At 36.1% G+C, this 17679-nt stretch overlaps 2 protein-coding genes across 4 annotated transcripts; both read left to right on the top strand.

The window, feature by feature from the left end:
* The first annotated feature begins 703 nt into the window (after nt 1-703).
* Nucleotides 704-13396, top strand: snapc4 (small nuclear RNA activating complex, polypeptide 4). 2 transcript variants are annotated; one of them, XM_027145702.2, is made up of 25 exons: nt 704-848; nt 1225-1360; nt 1449-1489; nt 1578-1680; nt 2194-2222; nt 2321-2461; nt 2575-2691; nt 2832-2910; nt 2998-3079; nt 3194-3295; nt 3598-3670; nt 4500-4664; nt 4811-4961; nt 5117-5223; nt 6477-6571; nt 6703-6797; nt 7308-7396; nt 8556-8984; nt 9132-9221; nt 9988-10198; nt 10300-10367; nt 10452-10520; nt 10735-10765; nt 10857-13009; nt 13108-13396. In XM_027145702.2, exons 1-24 carry the CDS (start codon nt 828-830, stop codon nt 12977-12979), a joined length of 4647 nt encoding a protein of 1548 aa, XP_027001503.2. In that variant the 5' UTR covers nt 704-827; the 3' UTR covers nt 12980-13009; nt 13108-13396. The 2 variants fall into 2 exon arrangements, with proteins under 2 accessions (XP_027001503.2, XP_047674928.1); XM_047818972.1 differs by having other exon boundaries at nt 13092-13396.
* A 168-nt stretch (nt 13397-13564) lies between these two features.
* Nucleotides 13565-17558, top strand: card9 (caspase recruitment domain family, member 9). Of its 2 annotated transcripts, none has more exons than XM_047818978.1 (12): nt 13565-13870; nt 13951-14088; nt 14204-14529; nt 14627-14806; nt 14886-15026; nt 15118-15243; nt 15361-15555; nt 15971-16057; nt 16241-16289; nt 16530-16615; nt 16803-16876; nt 17043-17558. In XM_047818978.1, exons 1-12 carry the CDS (start codon nt 13669-13671, stop codon nt 17152-17154), a joined length of 1716 nt encoding a protein of 571 aa, XP_047674934.1. In that variant the 5' UTR covers nt 13565-13668; the 3' UTR covers nt 17155-17558. The 2 variants fall into 2 exon arrangements, with proteins under 2 accessions (XP_047674934.1, XP_047674933.1); XM_047818977.1 differs by having other exon boundaries at nt 15971-16069.
* Nucleotides 17559-17679: the final 121 nt, after the last annotated feature.

Below are 17679 nucleotides of genomic sequence, written 5' to 3'. Positions count from 1 at the left end.
CCTGTTTTTACTTTAACAAACAATTTGACATTTGCTTTTTTGATACAAAATAATGAAAGTTTTAATTACATAAACTGGAAACGTTATTGCTATGTGGTGAATAATCTGTATGTTGCACTTTTTATTTTATTTTTTAATTTTTTTAATAAACTTTTTTTTGTGATTTGAATTAATCCAATTTACAAAGTTTATTACAGAAACAATAGTGAAACTATTGTGAAGCATTTTGTTAATTTACTAATCAGCAGATATTTGCGTGTTTAAATAAGCAGGTTTTATACTCTATATCAGTATAAGATATTATACTGTATATCTTTATCTCTGTGTGGCTCTCATTTACTGCTCTTTAATAAATAAAGAGTTGCTAATTGTTACAAAAACACTGAGCTGTTGAATTCTCAAATTTGATTGGTCAGGAGGTTATGACGGTAGTTCAGGCTGCAAGACAAATCACAGATTTAGATATTAATGCACTTGTTTAGGCTGTTGTTATTGCTTGTAATTATTATTATTATTATTATTATTATTATTATTATTATTATTATATAACAATATATTATAAAAAAATATTTAAAAAAGAACAATTTACATATTAAAATCATTTAAAACTTTCAAATCTGTGTGTTTGTTTTGCCTTTAAAAGAGAGAGATGATTGTGGGAGGGATGAAAATCGCTGGTCGTTATGTTTTCTTCTTCAGCTTCAGACGTTTAAAAAAAATAAAAAAGATGTCCTTTAAATAGACTTTTATTTTGAAGCCAGTGAGCACAAACGCTGCGCGCGTTTAATGCAATCGTGTCTTGTGTCTAAACGTTTCGCTGACGTTACATGAGCGAACTAATAAACACGGTCAGTATGTCGAATCTCTTCTTATTAAAAGATCGTAATGAACGAATTTAACATGCAGCATAAAAACAAGCGTTTACTTCTTGTTTCTTTACTTCGTTAATAACGCTTTGTCGAATCCCTCGAATTGCACGCTGGGTAATATGTTAACGACCTGATATGTACAGGCAGACAGCTTCAGGCTTTAAAAGTATGTTTACAGTCAGCTTTTAATGTTTATCGTTTGTAAAGAGTAATATAACATGTATGTATATTAAAGGTCAGGGTGATTTAGCACAGTTTGAGATGGTTTGGTTTTAACTTTGGAGATAACTGTTTTGATGTAGTTAGTACCCATCATTTCAGAGTTAATTTCATTCTGTGATCTGTGCAAATGTAGGTAAAGAAAACAATGGCATTTTCAGAAGACTTGTTGGCTCAGAGGAGCAAACTACAGCATGAGATTTTGGCTCTGGAGAGCACACTAGGAAATAGTAGGAACGTTGCAGACATGATGTCTTCAGACAGTGACAGTGGTGAGTCAAACACAGAACAAACTAAGATGACACACTAAGGCGCACTGTATCACACAATCACTTAAATGTTCTTTCTCCTCTTTGGCAGCTGAAGAGTCTGAGGACAGTGGAAACGCAGGGGAGGATGTTGTATGTAAAATTCTATCAAAGATTTCCATATTAATGAGTCCTGCAGCAGTTCACATGCCTAATTCAGTATTTCATTTGTGGCTTGCAGACACTTGAGGACCTGGAAGCAGAGCGACAGCAAATACAGAAGGAAATCGAAGAGTTAGAGCGAACGCTTGGTGCAGATGCGGCTCTGGTCGATGCTCTGACAGGTAAATCTGTGAATAGTTGTGACATCACAACCATTAAGAAAATACTGGTTGTCATAGTAATAATGTTCATCAGTGGTTGATGCAACTAGCATTTCACTTAACAACAAATCCGTTTTCTTGCCGATAAAATAAAACATTCTAGGAGATTTGGCTTTTGTAATGGATCATGTGTGCACTACTGTCTTTACTTCTATTGGTATTTGCAGAATCCCAATCACCCACCCATACTGATGCAGATTTACAAAAAAAAAAGCTTCATTTAATGGTCACATGTTCAACCAAATTGCAGTCTTTTCTCTATCTGCAGTTTGTGTCCAATGTAGTCTGAGACTCTCCCTCAAGATGTTCTGAGAGTCTCTTCTGTACATGTGGGCCATGTTGGGACAAGATATTTATTTTACAGTGAACTCAATTATTTCAATTTTTAGTTTTTTACTGCTAATAGACAATATGAGAATCATTAGAGATTTATAATAAAATAGTATTGACGTGTGTGTGTGTGTGTGTGTTTAGACAGTGAACATGGCAGTCTAATGGATTCTGTGAGTATTTGTATAGCTGTATATATTTACTCACTATTCATTTTCATTCATTCATCAAAATAAAAAATATTGACTACTTTTGTTTTCTAACATATTAGAATGGTGAGGACAGTGATGAGGATTTGGATCTTCCTCAAGATTTGGAAACCTGTCTTCAGATGAATTTGGTTTATCAGGAAGTGCTGAAAGAAAAACTAGCTGAACTGGAGAGGCTTCTGAAAGAAAATCGTGAACAGCAGGTCAGTTATTAGTTGGCATTAAAGATTGCTCAATTGCTTGAATACACTGATATAGTGTATATTACATAAGTGTAAAAAAGCTTTTGTTTGTTTATTTTGTGTTTTTTAAACAGAAAGAGATTGAAGAGCAACTTTCTGGTCCTTCATCTAACTATCCTGGCCTGCCTCATCTCAGACTCTTCCTTGGGAGCTTTATGAAGCCATATTTCAAAGACAAGCTGACTGGTTTGGTAAGATCTGCAAGTTACTAAATGATTTGTTACAATGTGGGAAAAAGTCGTTTTAGTCATTTGCATAATCCAGATTAAATAAATGTTCATCTTTTAATATGCATTTGCTGGTCTGTTGTTTTTTTGGCTCTCCTCTACAGGGCCCTCCATCCAATGAAGAAACTAAAGAGAGGATGGCTAATGGAACAAAGCCCTGTGATGAGAGGAAAATTAGAAGATGTATGTTGCATGTTTTGTTGAGATTAATTTCTTTGGTTTGCTACATACAGCAAAAATCAACAAATATTCTTTCCTTCTGTCTTTCAGGGGAGCCGTGGCAAAAAACGTTACTTATCAAATCTGTAGCCACAGACACTATGAAGCGCATGTTGCAGCCCAAACTCTCAAAGTATGTTTAAAAAAATAGTCTAAAGAGCTACACATTTTCCTCTGTGTTGTTTGTATCGAAAGTGTGTAACATAATAGCCTCAATGCTTGTGCCTTGTTTTCATTTGTCTTATAGGATGGAGTACTTAACTGCAAAGATGTCTAAAGCAAAAGATGAAGAAAAAAAGGAACTACAAATGCAAATTGCCCTTTTAGAGACGGATATTGGAGAAATAAGGTTCTATAATGAGTTATTAGCTAAGCTTTTTTTGTTTTTTGTTTTTTATGAAATTTAAGATAAGTTTACATAGTACAATTTTTTTTTATTACTTAGCCAAACTTCTTGTTTTTGTTAGGCATGTGATTAGTGACCTCACTCACTCCATGTTTGTGTGAATTTTATTGTGTAATTTAAGTATTAAGTAAAAAATAGCAAAATAAAAATTTACAGAATCAAATTGATAATATAGTGAGACTGTGAGACTTCATTTAATTGTCACAGTTTTTCATGTTTATTCTTATGAACATATTGTTTTGCAGGTCAATGAAGGAGGATCAACTGTATGGGTCTCGCCATGACTATCATGACTGGGACAAAATAGCAAATGTTGATGTATGTACTGTGCTTCTTGTAATTCATCATCATTTTCTGTTACTGACCAAGAAACATGTTGAATCTGTTTTTCAAAATACTGCAGCTTCACCAGAAGTAAGACAATCAGGAGACTAAGAATATGCTCAAAGAGAAGGTTTACTGAGCGCACAAAGACAACCTGTGCAATCTGTAATCTAAACATAATTTAGAAACTGTCGATTTGTTTACAAAAAGTAAAATGCAAAAAATCCACCCATTTTATGGCCTTAAAGACATCCATAAAGCAAGCTTAAGTACATATTCTTCCTGTGTTTATTTATTGTACTGTAGCCACTGGCCAGGTGATCATCTATCTATGTATCCCTCAATAAGGATAGACCTTACTCCATGTGCAAGGTACAGAATAGTAATGTAATATCAAATGTAGGCACTACACATCACAGAAGACAACATGAATATAGTTTCTGCTACCTGAGGCTGATCCAGGTCTATTAGAAACACAGGCAGCAACAGTGAATCATGATATAAGCCAAAAACGAGTGACAAAGAAACCCATGAAACAGAGCAAAATTTCTTGGCCATATTGTTACCATGAAGCAAACCAGGCAGCAAACAAATCACTTTCAGGCCAAAAACCGAAAATATATAACTAGATCCAAAATATAAATAATGGTGGTTTCCTGATTTACCTGACTCTTTCAATAAGAATAAAATCCCCAAAAACATCCAAATGTGCTTTAAGCTGAAATTTCACTTTTAATCATCTTGTTGATTAAAACAAGATGATTAAAAGTGAAATTTCAGCTTAAAGCCTCCTACTAAAAATGTCATTATGATTATGATGCAGTTTGAAGGCTTTCGACAACCTGATGATTTGATGAGATTCTGGCAGAATTTTTTGCATCCCTCCATTAATAAATCCACATGGAGTAAGGATGAGATTGCCAAACTTGCAGAAGTCGCAGAACAGCATATGTACTGCAACTGGGAAAAGATTTCAGAATCTCTTGGGGTAAGTGTAACAAAAGAAGATGTTTTGGTTTGTGTTATTAGTAATGGATTTAGTATTAGATAACTTGGTGTTGGATAACTTTGACTTTCAGAACATGTTTGGTGCTTTTCAAAATGATTCATTATCTCACTCTTTTTCCTTTTTAGACCAATAGGACAGCTTTCCTGTGTTTCCAGACATATCAACGCTACATCTCTAAACGGTTCAGGAAGAGAGAGTGGAGTAAAGATGAGGACGAGGTCTTCAAAGAGCTTTTGGAGAAAATGAGGATTGGCAACTTCATACCATATACTCAAAGTACTTACTCATTACTTATTATAAAGCAGCAGAAACTTGCTGCCAGTTACACTGACTCCTGATGTATGCTTATATTAACAAGCAGAGTATTTAGTCTGTTCTTTTGGATTGAACACCATTAAGCTTTTATTTGGGTATTTGTCATGTCTCCTCAGTCTCATACTTTATGGAAGGTCGTGATAGTGCACAGCTCATCTACCGCTGGACATGCGTTCTGGATCCTTCGATAAAAAAGGGACCTTGGACAAAAGAGGAGGACCAGGTATGGACAGCAGTTTAGTTTTCATCGGTCTTTGGTTGCGTCTCAATTATCTCTCTAGGTTGATAATCAGTATATTGTGTACATGAGTTCAGGCATTGTTAAGGACTCTGGCTCTCTGCACGTTGGGCCACTAAAGACTTAATTTCCAGTGACAATCTCATATCCACATCAGACTCTGTAAAAAATGATACCATAGTTCTTATTCTTGATATTTTCAAAAGAAATGGCAGTCTGCTTCATTATTTGTTATTGTTAATTGTGAAATATAGATTGCTGCCACCTCTTGTCATCTGTGCATTAGCATTGCAACGTACAGTAATGAACACGTACTCCTGGAGCATTTTTATACAACTACAGGTGGTGATTTAAAGGATGTCTGATCTGATTGGCTACAAAATCATACAACACATACCTATCTGCAAGGTATAACAAACTGTATTCTGAAACAGTCCTGCATATCAAAATTTAAGCTAATTCTATAAAAAGAAAAGTCCATCCCTTAGTTTACAAGCCCATACACAACTGCTTATTCATTGACGTCCATTTTCAAAGATTATTAACTAACAACAGCCCGCATGTGAGCTAATATTGAGCTAAGAGCTTATTTCTTCACTATTTTGAATCTTTTGGAAGGAAAAAAGTCACCACATGGTCCTCACATATAATCTGCTACAGTTGTAGAAAAAATTGACAATAATTATGACAATCCTGAGCAATCAAAAACATGTACTTGACCCACCATGTGGCTGGGAGGTAAGATTTCATTGTGAAGCCTTTATACGTAGATGATGGGTTTAATTTTATAGCTGTAGATCATAGCACATTAGTCCGTGTTATTGAAATTTGTATTTGAGGACTAAGAGGATCTGGTCAGTGGCTGCAGAGTCGCTGTATCAGCCTGTAATCTGAGCTCAGTTTATAGATGAAGGTCTCTCATTACTGCTCAATCTGAACCCGTATCTTCTTCAGCTGTGGTCATGAGTGGTGGGTAGACACCAAAAAAAGTTCAGAACTATAGGCTGCAGAAATGTGGTTCACCAGCAGGGTGGCCTGGTTTACTGTCTATAGCAGAGATGAGGACAATCTGGGAGAACCTCAGGGTAGAAGTGAAGTGGGTAAATAAAATGACAGTATTGTCCAATAATTCTGATATACCACTAAGGCAAATGGGTGTAATTGTTAGAAGTGATCATTATTATGCTGTTTTTAATGCTGTTGCAATGATTTGAAGTTCATTAAACTTGTTATTGCAGTTACTACTCAAAGCAGTAAAGAGGTATGGCTGTAAGGAGTGGTGGAAAATTAAACTGGAAGTACCTGGAAGGACAGACAATTCTTGTCGAGAAAGGTCAGCAAAACATTCTGTAGATTTTCTCAAGTAGTTGCAATTAAATTAAAGTGAATTGACTTGGCATTTATTTGATACAAATGCAGCATTTAAAATATTTTATAAATACATTTTTTAATCAACATTCTCAGATATCTGGATTGCCTCCAAGCTGATATAAAGAGAGGTGCATGGAGTGATGAAGAAGAGGAACTGCTGAAAAATCTGGTAGAGAAATATGGTGTTGGTGAGGATTTTATTTTTGCAGTCATAGCATCTTGCTCTCAGTAGGTAGAACGAAACCATACTATTGTATATTCAATTCAATTCAAGTTTATTTGTATAGCGCTTTTTACAATAGACATTGTCTCAAAGCAGCTTTACAGAACATAAACATAGAGCAGAAGGTAAACATAGGAATAATAAAAGAAATAACAAATAATAAAAGAAAAAGAATTAACAGAATAAAAATTCAAGATTATTATTAGATATATATATAGTAATCACAATCTGTATGTATTTATCCCCCTATGAGCAAGTCTGAGGTGACTCAGGCACAGTGGCAAGGAAAAACTCCCTTAAATTGGTAAAGGAAGAAACCTTGAGAGGAACCAGACTCATATGGGTGACACTGAGGGTGTGATTGGTGTATTGGTGTAAGGATAAATGTTTATGAAGGCACATGCAGACTAAATAATACTCCTGCTTTTTGTCTTGTTTTTTTTTTTTTTGCTCATCATAATTGCAATTTTATCAGGGAAATGGTCTAAGATCGCCTCTGAAATTCCAAACCGGGTTGACAGCCAGTGTTTGAACAAGTGGAAATGGATGTTGCATAAAGCTGCAGTAAGTATCGCTTCAGTATTAGGTTTTATACTACAGTGTTTTCAATTTATACTACAATTCTTAAATCTGATTAGTTAGGTGTTAGAAGACACTAGTGCTATTTATTTTCATATACAATTCTATAATATCAGTTCACTTAGTCCATAGTCCATACCAGGACTAATATAGCAGATGCTTCACATAGGGCGGATCAAGGGAATTTTAAAGAATGTTATATATGAAAGATAATTCACATGATGAAGCTTTCTATATATAGATATTTATTTATTGTTAATGGAAGGAGTCTCCAGTGTCAACACTTTGTAACTGTTCCGCAAGACAGTTGAGAATTGTGACAGCATTTTTTGTCTCATCAGCATCGAGGATGAGGTAACGACAACATTAACTGTAACTCGGGACATGGTTCAATTAATAAGAAATTGTAATCATTGGAAAATTGCTGTGACATAAAAATATTTTTGGATGTGCTGTTTATGGAAAATTGGGACAGTAACAGTAACGTCACCTCACAAAAGTTCGAATAACACCTTTGAAAATAGCAGACCTGGTCATGTTTCTTACTTGTGTTCTGGGAACTACAGTACAGACCAAAAGTTTGGACACACCTTCTCATTCAAAGAGAACATTTAGTTCATAACAAAAAAGTGTGAAACAACTGAAAATATGTCATATTCTAGGTTCTTCAAAGTAGCCACCTTTTGCTTTGATTGCTGCTTTGCACACTCTTGGCATTTTCTTGATGAGCTTCAAGAGGTAGTCACCTGAAATGGTCTTCCAACAGCCTTGAAGGAGTTCCCAGAGATGCTTAGCACTTGTTGGCCCTTTTGCAGCTCACCCCAAATCATCTCGATTGGGTTCAGGTCCGGTGACTGTGGAGGCCAGGTCATCTGGCGCAGCACCCCATCACTCTCCTTCATGGTCAAATAGCCCTTACACAGCCTGGAGGTGTGTTTGGGGTAATTTTTTTTTTCACACTTTTTTGTTATGTACATAATTCCACATGTGTTAATTCATAGTTTTGATGCCTTCAGTGTGAATCTACAATTTTCCTAGTCATGAAATTAAAGAAAACTCTTTGAATGAGAAGGTGTGTTCAAAATTTTGGTCTGTACTGTACATACTCTGTACTTTACAAGCATCACACTTTTATTTTCTTCAGAGAAAAGGTGTAAAGAGAGCAAGGCGTAGAAGGAGATCAACCAAGCCTGCGCCAACATCAAAGAGGAGGCGAGTAAGGCAGACAGACCTCAAGAAAATAAAAGATGATGATCTCAAACCTGAAAGTGACACCTCCATAGAGGAAGTGCGGTACATGGACAGTGATGGTGAACAGCCAGTGGAAAATGAAAATGTCTATTCAGATGATAAACGTAATCTTGAGTATGTCCAGCCAGACATGATGGAATGGATTCCTGTACATGAGAACAAGCTGGCTAATCCTTTAGGGAAACTGAAGACCACACTGGTAAGACTGTCCACTGGGGTGGAAGAGCGCAGCAGAGATTGTGTACGGAACACAGTGCTGGACAGATTGGGAAACCTTGTGAAGACTTATGTTGGGATGGAACCACCTGCTTTGCAAAAATCTGTAAGTTGGTTACTTTTTTTTTGGTCGGTAAGGCTTCATAGATAAGCTCTCAAAATCATGTTGTAGTTAGATATTTATTTTAAGCACTTAAAAAAGAAAAAGCTATAATAATTTTGTTGATTCAGATTTCTTGTATTTTACTTACAGAATTTGAGCAGTGAGCATGCCATGATTATGGTGTCGGAATGTGATGTTAAACACTTGCTAATTCGCATGAGAAAATCCTTCAGGAAAGCGGTAAGGTACCTTTTATAAGGAAGCAAAAAAAAAAAGGTCTGCTGTTTTAAGAAAACAGTCCATGATGAGGTGCTATAATGCCAGAGTGGATTATTTAATATTTATATTTTATAACTGCATATCCCAAAGTGTCCTCACACAAATACCACAAGAATTTTGTCCACAATTATGGTTTTTAATTTGACATTTTGTCAAACGTCCATGTGACATGAAAATTCCTGTTTCCTGTCCTATAAAACACCCTGTATTAAAATGTCAGATATTTAGCATATAAATAAATCTTAACATTAATATGATAATGATAAAAAGAAAGAACAAATGTTTTATCAATCATTCCAGACCTTTATATCCATTTCCTATAAAAAGAAAATAATGGCTTGTCATGTTACTTAGAGCCCGGATAATCATCAGTCCTGAAATGGAAAACTTACTAAATGTTGCAAAGAACAGATACTAAAGACCCTGGTTAATAAAATGTTAAAATGTGTTTGCAGAAAGATGCACCATATAAAAGATTATGTGCGGATCATCTGCCATCCAAATCCATGAGCATGAAGTGTTCATTTAAAAGCAATAACATATTAGAACGAGCACATTAGTATAAGCTGATGAGCTGTTAGACTGCTGTCAAAGCCGTGCTTTTGCAGAAAATGAAATGGCACCTTCAGACATGATAATTCAAATTTGCTGTGGAATAAAAAGCTTTATATATCAAAAACAATCAAAACAAATAAAGACCACAATAACAAATATTTTCTCCCAACAGAGATCATCAAAAAACAAAACCAGTTTATCTACATGCATAAATCAAAAGAATGATGAAGAGAAGGATAAAAATGAAACGGAAAGCGGTCGAAGAAAAAGATGTAAGGGTGTAGCCGCCGAACAGCTGAGATATGATCTCATGTCTGCCATTACTCCATGGGTTGGCAACGTGCTAATACCTTTAACTTTCAGTGAGAGGCGGGTATATGAAGGTAATTTTGAGATGTATAATGATGAAATATCAATTCCTGTATGTGTGTTGTGGAAGCTGCTTTCTTTTTTCAGCAGTGAACATATATTCTTTTCCATATAGCGGATATTCAAAAAAGAGTAGCAGATGCCTCTCTTCTAAAATCACCAATGTTTTTGTTTTTTCTGCAGGTAAGTGAAGTCTTTCCTTTCTGTTATTATAAATGAGTATTGGAAATGTCTGAATTTTAAACTGTTTTTTTTCTTTTGAAACAGGTTCTTAAAGTTGACACTGAAGGTTGCAAGAAAGTGATCGAGGCCCGGAAGGACAAGGAGTCCTTTATTGTAGGACATTAGTATATTATATAATTTTTTTTAAATATTTGATAATATTATGAGTTTCCTTAAACAAGCAGATGAGAATATATTTTAGCAATATCACCATTAGCATAGTACAGTCAGTATCCTCCCCTCCTAAAGTACTGTGTAATACCCAGAAATTTTAAAAGGCAAAGCAGATGCTAGAAAAATACTCACCGTCATGTTTTCCTCTTCTCAGATGCCAGAACCTGGATCAAGATCCTATACAGGTATCTGAGGTGTCATTTATGTTTCTTTCACATTCAAGTGCTGTGAATATGACCTGCAAACCACAAAATCTGTTATATTTTAATCTTTCAGCCAGGAAGCGTACTCCAGGTTCCAGCAATCATGTTAAGACTGTAGCAGAAATAATTGCTGAAAGAAACAAGAAACAATTTAACCCCCTGCTGTCCCCAGAGTTTTTAGATGTCCAGCTACTTCCCCAAGCTGCCAAAATTGCAATTTCTTCACTGCATCGACGGCAAAGGAAAACAAAACCGCCCATGCAGTCTGCTAGTCAAAAGTCAAATGCTGGGCTGATTTTTCCCCAGACTTTTGTCGTTTCCCAGCCAAATACAGATAGCAATGGTGACACTTCAGTTAATGTGGTACCGAGAATTTTACCTCTTCTGCAGTTGTGTCAACAAGATGCATCAAAGATTCCTCAGCCAGTATTACCAGTACCACCAGTACCAGTAGTAGTACCAGCTGAAAGTGTGATGCAGCCAGCATCCTGTCCCACATCTTCATTGTCCACAAATGATCCACCTACAAAGACTGCAGAAGAAGCTCGCACTTCAAAACGCAAGCCCAAACCCACAATGAAAGCCCAAGCTTTGTTGGATGACCGAAAAAGCAGGCTCTCCAAAAAACAGGCAGCTAAAAAACAACAAAACAGTAGTGTCACCCAGCCAGTGGCTGTATTACCACAAACTACAGCCTGGATTCTCACCCCTGCTGGTTTCCTGCCTGTTGCTGAAATTCAATTACAAGCTCCTGGTAATGAAAACCAGGCAATACCAAAAAATGTTCAGATGATATTTCAACAACATGTCTTTGTCAACCAGAGTAGTTGTGTTGCACCTACCAATAGCACAGGATCAGACAACCAAACATCTGATTTACCTGGAAACAATATTAAACCTCTGGCTGCTGGATCAAATCTTGGTCAGAATTGTTCACTTTTCTCTGTCTCAGACAACTACATGGTCTCTTCATTTCCCTCCTCTTCTAAAACCCCCAGTGTCATTTCATCTTCTGTCAAAATTATTCCTCAAGCTCTGCCTGACTCAACTTTGCCTTCCATTACAGGATCTGCAGCTCAAGATCCACCTAAATCTGCATGTAATCAACACAAAACTGTGACTCCCATGAATCCCATCACTCTGTTTGCTGGCTCATCCTCCCCTGTGGGAACTAGTCTTAGCATTACACCATCATGTAGTTCAGATGCAACCATCAATGTTCCCAGTGACTCAACAGTGTCTTTAGTCACAAGCACTCCATCCAAAACCTCTGCCCCTTTGTTGAACATTTTTGGTCTTGGTACCAATGCAGGTCCTCAAAGCCAAAGTATGCTATATCCTGTTTCTCAACCAACAATGGTGAACCAAAATGGCTCTTTGTCACTAATCAACACTGCAAGACCCTGCATAGTTAATGAACCTACAACTGCTACTGCAAATGTCACTAGTTTTCCAACTAACAACAAAGCACCTAATATCAACAAGAGCCTTCCTACAGAGAATACTGCTGTATCTTCCGCTTATTGTCTAATCCCTACATCTGCTCTCCCTTCTCTGAATGGAACAACACTTGCATTTCCACAGTCCAATTTTGTGAGCAATCCTGTTGTAGACAATGTAGGCAGTGTAGGCCATCCAACAGATCAGTTAGGTTTTAATTCACCTATCAGTCCCATGATAACTCAAATTGGGCCACAGACTGTGCCGCGGCAGGTGTCTCTCCAAGCCAGAAAGCAATCTGTCCATAGTGCGGCTACAACATCAAATCCTGAGCCGAAACAACTGACATTTGACCCTAGCTTGATATTCTTCGAGCAACCAACTCAAGTGAAAAACTGGTTGAAGGGGAACGGTGGCATTACACTGCCTGGATTGGAAGAAAATATGCCTTATCTTCCCCCATTTGTTAGCAGTATCAGTACACTGACTACCTTGCTTAAAGGAAGAGATTCTTTGTTGAAGTCAGCAGTGCAGCTGCTACCCAAAGAACACAGAGACAACAGCGATGAAGTTAAGATAGCTGCTGTCCGAAAGATAGTGTCTGAGAGGTTTAAAGACAACAAGGCATATTTGCTTCTGAAGGCTCGCTTCTTGTCATGCTTTACCTTACCTGCCCTCTTGGCAACTATAAATCCATGCAAAGAGTTAGAAGATGCTCTTGCTCAGGAACACAATGACAAAGTCAAGCCAAGATAGCTTGACGATGAACATCAGCTCAAACCATTGGTGAGTCTTATATGGTCATGAAAGTTATAAAGTCTTACCATTGTTGCCAGTTTTAGAGATTTTATTGTGTTAACTTTTACAGTTTACCAATTTTTTAGGAGTCTCTGCTTAACATGAAAGAAGGCGATTTACAAGCAACACTGTTTCCTGGAAGTGAGCCAAGAAATCAAACTGAAATTCATATCAGTGCATAGCATATTAGTAATAGCAAAATATTTATATTATTTAATTTTTGTACTGTATATTTAATGACGAAAGATAATGTTCAAAAATAGTTCATGTTGAAAATATATACTATATTTTATGATTATGTTCACAGAGAAATGCACAATTAAATTACACATTATTTCTCCAAAACTATTTTCAAATAAAAAGTTTTAAATTGAAGCTACTTCTTGTGATGCCTTTATTATTTCACTGATTTAACTAGAGATTCAGAATCTGTGTTCATTTCCATTGACTATCACGAGTTTAGCACACTGGCAGAACTGAATTGAGTAATAAAAGGAAATGGAAAAAAACTGAAATTACGCTTGAAAAAAGGAACTATGCCTGACCAACATTTCCTTTTTGTCAGTGATATTTTACTGAAGTCAGCCCTGTAACAAGTTTCAGTTAAGAGGTAAAGATAAAAACATTCACAAACTACAACACAAACAATGGCTGATAGACCGGACGCTGTTGAGTTGGAGGACGATGAAGAGTGTTGGATGCGTCTGGAGGACCACAGAATGCTTCTCATCAAGACCATTGAGCCTTCACGTATCATACCATACCTGAGACAATGCAGGGTGCTTAACGGTGAGGACGAGGAACAGATTTATAATGATCCAAGTCTTGTTGTTAGACGGCGAAAAGTAGGTAGGTAACCGTCACACCACAACGCAATGAGTTTGTTCTTGTCTAATTTCTTTTAGAGACGTAAAAAATTGTTTTTTTAGGTGTCCTGCTAGATATATTGCAAAGGACAGGTTATAAAGGCTATGTGGCATTCCTTGAGAGTTTGGAACTGGACTACCCTCAGCTGTATCAGAAAATAACAGGCAAAGAGCCGTCCAGGGTCTTCTCAATCCTTGTTGGTAGGTTTGTTAGCTAAAATGAAACACTAGTGATTTTTCAGTGAGAAATTACCAATAAAAATACACAATATTTAATTTGGAAACTAATAACTTAATATGTGCCATCTGAACTAAGATACGGCAGGTGAGTCCGGGTTAACTCAGTTTCTCATGAACGAGATGACACGGCTTCAAAAAGCGCTTCAGGATGAGCGCAAAGCAAGACTAGTTGCATCTGCACGTGTTGCTGAGCAAGCTGACACCGTTCGCCGGATTCAGACCCGAGAATGCGAGCTACGCAAACAGCAAGAGCGTGTACAGCGCATGCGTGAAGAACGGGACCAGATGTGGGACAAGGCACGGCACTTGAAGGATGAGAATTACAAATTAATGAGTGACATGAACCGACTAAGTGAGGAGAAGAACTGTGCTCTCATGTGTAATCGAGACCTACAGCTGGAGGTTAGACCAGTTAAGAATGACCCAGTATGTGGAATTTACATGGTTCTATCTGTATTGGGTTTTTAACAAAGCAGTGAGTTTTTCTGTTCTCCATCAGATCGAGAGGCTGAAGCACAGCTTAATGAATGCTGAGAGCGATTCTAAGATTCAACGCAAGCGTACTATTACACTGAAAAATGCTATGGAACAGAGGCCTAGACAAGAAATGGTGTTGGCGCTTCAGAAAGAAAATGATCTTCTCCGTGCTCAAGTGCAGGAGATTCATAGCTCTTCTCAGGTAAAACCGGAAAAAAAGAAAGTTAGAAAAGAGTTCTTAGTTAAACTGCAACTTGACTATTTTTGAAAATTATTTTCAGGTGCAAATCACAACAAATGATGAGAAGCCAAGCATCGAATCAGGAGATTTCAAAAAACAAAGCAGGGCACATCAAGAGTTGGTCAACGAGCTTTATAAATTACGCAGGGAGCTACATGATGCTGAGGAACTCCGAGATAAGGTTTTTTGGAAAATATATGATGAGTGTAGCTCTCTACATCAACATATTGTCAGCAGCAATTTCTTGTACATTTAAAATTTCATGTCTGCAGTACCTGGAAAAGAAAGATGAACTGGAACTGAAGTGTGAGATTTTAAAGAAGGACTCAAAAATGTACTGCAACCGTATGGAGGACATTTTAAAGCAGCTGGATGAAGTAATTAAAGAAAGAGATAAGGTGATCAAATTAACTCTGCTCTGTGTTTTATATCACATGACCTATTATATATATAATATAAATCATGTACTGTATCTCATATGCTAAATGTAAAGATCCTTTTTTTCTATTAACAAGGCAATATCTTCACGAGAGGAGTACCATCAGGAGAACTGTAAAAATCTTCAGGACAAAGACCGTTATCGCAAGCAGCTCAGAGAGTTGGGAGAGCATTATGATGAGCTCCAGGTCCAGCTGTTCCGCACTCAAGGAGAAATTCTCACTCTTCAAGCGAAACTTCGGAGACAAAAACACTTCCACAAAACACTAGGAGTAAGCAGTCATGTTATATGCAGAACTTAAACACACTTTTGCCACATGACATAATGTACGTATTTTGGTCAGAATTGGGAAGTATTTTGAATTTGAAAGTGTCTACAGTATATTGTATTCAGTAAAAGAAAAACTTCATAAAGAAAAAAATATTTATTCTTACTTTCACATGCTAAATATCTCAAAGCATATATTTGTGATCATGATGTGACACTTTCATTTTCATTTTTCATCAGACACTGACTGATTTAAAATTCCTAACAATTAAGACCTCAAGAATTAAACCTAATCCATTTGTTTGTTGTTTGTTTATTATAAATTATATATATTATATTAATATATACATATATTTAAATATACATATACAATTATACATTATTTTAAAAATTTGTCTATTTTTTGTCCCCTCTCACAGACAAATGAGGGAAACTCTTCTTGGGGCACAGCAGAGGATAGCATGACATTCTTTGCTTTGCCATTAAACAGCAGTTCTGAGTCCACAGTAAGGCAGGAAATAAATGAATCATTTCACAGTTATAGCAGCTTGTTCCTTTTTTGCCTTTGTATGACAAATGGCTATGTCATTTTTTTTAGCTTATTGTAACATCATTAAATGCAAGTCAGACAGAATATTTGTTTATTTAAAAAGAAAAAGTTGAAAGATGACTGTTTTTTTTCTCTTTAGCTAAAAAGTCAAACAAGTGAGGAGGATTTGAAGGAGAGATATGAGAAAGGTGCTCTCTTTTTGTGATTAATCTTCGTTTTATTTTTTACTTTCTTTTATCTGTGGCTGGTCTTCATTGGTTATACTTTTCTTCCCCAAGTTTTGTCTGTCTGCCCTTTAACAAACACTTAAATTCAAAAGTTAACATGCATTTTGAATTTCGACTCTACAGTAGGACAGTCAGTCCAGACTTACCACAAAACCTAGTTCCTTCTTGTTGGTTGACATTTACTTTTCATTTTGACCTAAGGTGCCAGTGATGATTCCCAAAGTCCAACTTCAGGGGAGTACAATGTCTGCATAAATATTAAAGACCTCAGTACCTCAGATGCCAAGGTAATATTCACTTTTTAAAACTAAATTCAATTTATTCATATAACTGAATAAATTTTATATAACTGAATAAATTTTAAAATTCAATTTATTCAGTTATAAAAAAAAATATTCAAGTCAAAAGTGTACACTAGAAGTTTAAACAAAAGGGGGTGTTTTTGTATATATGTTTTAATGACATCATTTATAGGAAAGGATGTCAACTGAAGAGGAACTGTCATCCAGTTACCCACCCAGGCCGAGATGCAATTTTTACTACAGAAGGTTGGTATATGTATTTTTTGATGTATTTTCTGTGATGACTCCATGCCTCCGTATTTTAGATTTGTTTTTGTTTTTTTTAAGAATCCCAACAATTTAAATAAGGTGGATGGTAAGCATGGTAATATAACCATTCTTAACTATTTTTAACAGTTTCTTCTCCTGACAGGAAACGTGCCTTGAGAACAAAAGCCACAGTTAAAGACTGCGCTAAAGAGTGCACACAGTGTGTACTGGACAACTCCAGCGGGACTGATAACACAGACACAGATGGGATTTGATACAAGCCCAACTAACCAGGAGACAACATTTTAACTTTAATTATTATTATTATTATTATTATTATTATTATTATTATTATTATTATTATTATTATTATTATTATCCTCATCCAATGGTCACCTTAGATTTATTGATGACATTGAATCTTAAAATTCAATATGGTCAACTGAAACATGGTATTTTATAATTTCCTATAAATACATATTGACCGTAAATTTAAAAGCAATTTTGTTTTACAGCAATATTTGCTTTAAAGGTCAGTATACCTGGCATAATCAACAGCCAAGGAAGTGTGTATGAAGACAGTGTTAGAGTCTCCTGGTCAGGCACAAATAGAAGAAACATCACTGATCTCTGTTTGATGGTTGTCTGTAAAACCAATAAACAAACTCCACTTTTCTTACATTATGTGTCATTATACATCCTTTGTTTTCTGTTCTGTTTCAAAACCCAACTGAAAATACCATCACCTCTAATACTGTAATACTAGCTTTATGTAATATTTTTATTAGAAATTTTTTTTT

The sequence above is a fragment of the Tachysurus fulvidraco genome, chromosome 9 (assembly GCF_022655615.1).
Source record: "Tachysurus fulvidraco isolate hzauxx_2018 chromosome 9, HZAU_PFXX_2.0, whole genome shotgun sequence".
Taxonomy (NCBI): domain Eukaryota; kingdom Metazoa; phylum Chordata; class Actinopteri; order Siluriformes; family Bagridae; genus Tachysurus; species Tachysurus fulvidraco.
Note: the sequence above shows the minus strand (reverse complement) of the source record. Positions and strands in the feature narration are given on the sequence as shown.